The 3,577-nt window shown below is 37.2% G+C and overlaps 1 protein-coding gene across 1 annotated transcript in view; it reads right to left on the bottom strand.

The window, feature by feature from the left end:
• The window catches only part of CDK12 (cyclin dependent kinase 12), an 80,362-nt gene that overhangs the window by 18,601 nt on the left and 58,184 nt on the right, over positions 1–3,577 (bottom strand). Inside the window, 1 exon segment of the mRNA XM_017869236.1 lies at positions 2,856–2,987. Coding sequence (XP_017724725.1) covers positions 2,856–2,987 — 132 coding nt within the window.

Raw genomic sequence — 3,577 nt, 5'->3', positions numbered from 1 at the left:
AAAAAAAAAAAAAAAAAACAAAGGTCTACATTAGGCTGGTGTGGTGGCTCATGTGTGTAATCCCAGCACTTTGGGAGGTCAAGGCGGGAGGACTGTTTGAGCCCAGGAGTTCAAGCCCAGGCAACAAACATAATGAGACCCTGTCTCTACAAAACGAATGAAAAAATAGCTGGGACTACAGGTGTAGTCCAAGCTACTTAGGAGGGTAAGGAGGGAGGATCACTTGAGTGCAGGAGTTTGAGGTTGCAGTGAACTATGATTACACCACTGCACTCCACTCTAGGTGATGGAGTGAGACACTCTCTATTTAAAAAAAAACAAAAAACAAAAAACACTACACTAACCTGCTATATTCTTCCCTTCAATTTTATTGAAGAAACAAAACAAAAACAAATCCACCCAAATGCCAGCCCAATCCTGGGCCTTCCCCAAATTTTCTATTATACGTTGTATTTCATAACTATTTACTTGCTAAGCTATACCTTACTAAATTCTAAATTCTTTGAAGGCAGGGACGTATTTTTTTTTATCTCTGAATCCTAAAGTTTAATGTTAAAAGTAATCTGTTGTATAACAGGCTCAATAAATGTTTACTGAATAAATTTAATCTAATCTGAGCTACGAATGGAAGGGCCATCCCAAAAATGGTATGCTTTTATATGAAGAGCTAATAAAAAATATGCAAGGTAAGACCTAAAAATGAGGTGAAATAAAACTTCTTTATATGCATAGCCCATGACAAAATATATGGTAAACCTGACTGAGTAAAGAGAAACTTACTTGGACATAAGAAACATAAATTCATTCAGAATGACTAGAAAGTGTTAGAAACTGGAGGATGAGATTACCTATCACACCTGGGCCCTCAAGAGCACATGTACAGCTGTACCTGATCAGTTCTAGCTGAGCCAGTTCCAGATTGGCTTGAAAAATAGGCTTCTTTGTGAACAGTTCCCCAAGAATACATCTAGAAAAGGTAAAATTGAGAGGTCAGAAGAGAAATTCTTAGAGTATACTTAAAGTGTCTCAAAAATTTTTTTATATTATTAATGTATCAGGTTGCAACAAAGATAACTAGCCCCAAATTTCAGTGTCTGAGTTTCCAAAGAGAAAATATTTCTTACAGTGAAACACACAGTATAAAGGATTTAAATTTGCCAGCAGATCAAACTTTTGTCACCTATTAAAGACACTCTATGAACAGAGAAAGGGAGTCAAGAGTCCTTTTCCATCATGCCATTGTAAATTAAGGAAATAACTAAAGACAATTTTACAAGGATGCTCAAAATTAAAGAACAATACTAACAAAAAATAAATAAATAAACAAGGATGCTCTCTGTAGTTAGTTTCTATAAAGTTTGTATTCATTTTTGTCATTAATCTGCTCTGTAGAAGATGCACTATACTATAGCCCTCTTGGCACTGTATTGCAAAGAAAATAATTTACTGTCATCAGCTAGGATCAGTTGGACTTTTTTATTTTTATTTTTTGAGATAAGAGTCTCACTCTGTCGCGCAGGCTGGAGTGCAGTGGCCCAATCTCTGCTCACTGTAACCTTTGCCTCCTGGGTTCAAGTGATTCTCTGCCTCAGCCTTCCAAGTAGCTGGGACCACAGGCATGCACCACCACACCCGGCTAATTTTTTTGTATTTTTAGTAGAATCTAGTGAATAAAACATGAATATATTTCAATTCATTTATGCTGATTAAAAGAGTGGGGGGAGTATATACTATATAATTCCATTTGTATAAAATTCTAGAAATAGAAATTAATCTATATAGTGACAGAAAGCAGAACAGTGGTTTGCTTGGGAATGGGAGGGTATGAGTAAAGGAAAGGAATTACAAAAGAGCATAAGGAAACTGGCGGGTGATCATTATCTTGGTTGTGTTGATGGTTTTACTGGTGGATATATTAGTAAAAGTATATAAAAATATATGCAGTTTATACTTCAATAAAAAAGGTTTAACTATCGAATGAATTTGATAAGGCTATACTAAAGTTTTCGGTACTATTCTTGTAACTTTTCCATAGATTGAAATTATTTCAAAATAAATTAAAATAAAGGCTGAGCATGGCAGCTCATGCCTGTAATCCCAGCACTTTGGGAGGCCTAGGTAGGAGGATCACTTGAAACCAAGAGTTCAAGACCAGACTGGTAACATAGCAAGACCACATCTCTTTGAAATAATAATAATAATAAAAGATTACATGAATATTCTATACTTTTTGTTACATGCCTGGAATTTTTCAGTTTTTTAAAGTGGGGAGAGAAAAAAAAGGTCAATGAATCTGTCTGACCTATGCTTTGAGATGAAACAAATANACTACGCGGGAGGCTGAGGCAGGAGAATCGCTTGAACTCAGAGGGTAGAGGTTGCAGTGAGCCGAGCTCACACCACTGCACTCCAGCCTGGGCAGCAAAGTGAGATTCTGTCTCAAAAAAAAAAAAAAAAAAAAAAAAAGAAGGCTAAGGTGGGAGGATTGCTTGAGCCCAGCAGGTCAAGGCTGCAGTGAGCCCTAAGCATGCCACTGCACTCCAGCCTGGACAACAGAGCAAGACCCTGTCTCAATTTAAAAAACAAACAAACAAATAAAAAACCATGAAGCAATAGTTCCATTGAGAAAATTTATATATTGTTCAAAAGAAAATGGTTTTCTATTGTCTAAAGACTTCAGAAGAGAAAATTACAAAAAGGCTATGATAAAACTCATATACTGTTCAAAACTAAAATGTTTTCCTACACTGTGTTGCCATGATAAATTAGGACATTAACTCCCCAGACCAGGAAAAAGTCAAGTCTCAACACCAGCCAGACACAGAAACGAGATGTAACATTTTCCCCAAACTCACAAAGAGAATTCTTCTCGTAGACGCCTTCTATATTGCTTCTTCGGTTTCATGGTGTTGAAGTAGGGTAGTTTGATAACATCAGGCCACACAGCTGGACAAGGGCTACCACAGAGTCGGCTGAAAACAAAGCAAAAAGCAAGAACAACAGAGTGAGTGAGTCAGTATCATTAATTCTGGAGGTTTCAGAAGCAGTAATTATTACCCCTCCTGCGGTCTGGGGAATCTTTGCTTATTACATTAGAGGGCATGCAGAAAGGAAAATATGACATTACTGCTTTAAGGACAGAAAGGAATAGAACAGAAAGAACTGGTTATAATAGAGCAAAGAAAACATACTTGGATAATAATCCTAAATGATCCACATTATTTGGATTTGTGGAATGTTTTGATCCCCCCATACAGGTTTTTATTACCAGTTTTGTTCTGTTCGGTTAATACTAATTACAAAGGGCTAAGTTGGTCCTATAGTAACCCTATAGGGTAAACTGTGAGATGAGAAGAGAATATAAGACTGAACCTTTTGACAGATAATTGACAGTTTACCAAAAAACAAACAAACAAAATGAGTTACATACCACCTTTAAAAAATGTCGCCGGGCGCGGTGGCTCAAGCCTGTAATCCCAGCACTTTGGGAGGCCGAGACGGGCGGATCACGAGGTCAGGAGATCGAGACCATCCTGGCTAACACGATGAAACCCCGTCTCTACTAAAAATACAAAAA

The sequence above is a fragment of the Rhinopithecus bieti genome, unplaced genomic scaffold (genome assembly GCF_001698545.2).
Source record: "Rhinopithecus bieti isolate Rb0 unplaced genomic scaffold, ASM169854v2 scaffold_5019, whole genome shotgun sequence".
Lineage (NCBI taxonomy): Eukaryota > Metazoa > Chordata > Mammalia > Primates > Cercopithecidae > Rhinopithecus > Rhinopithecus bieti.
Note: the sequence above shows the minus strand (reverse complement) of the source record. Positions and strands in the feature narration are given on the sequence as shown.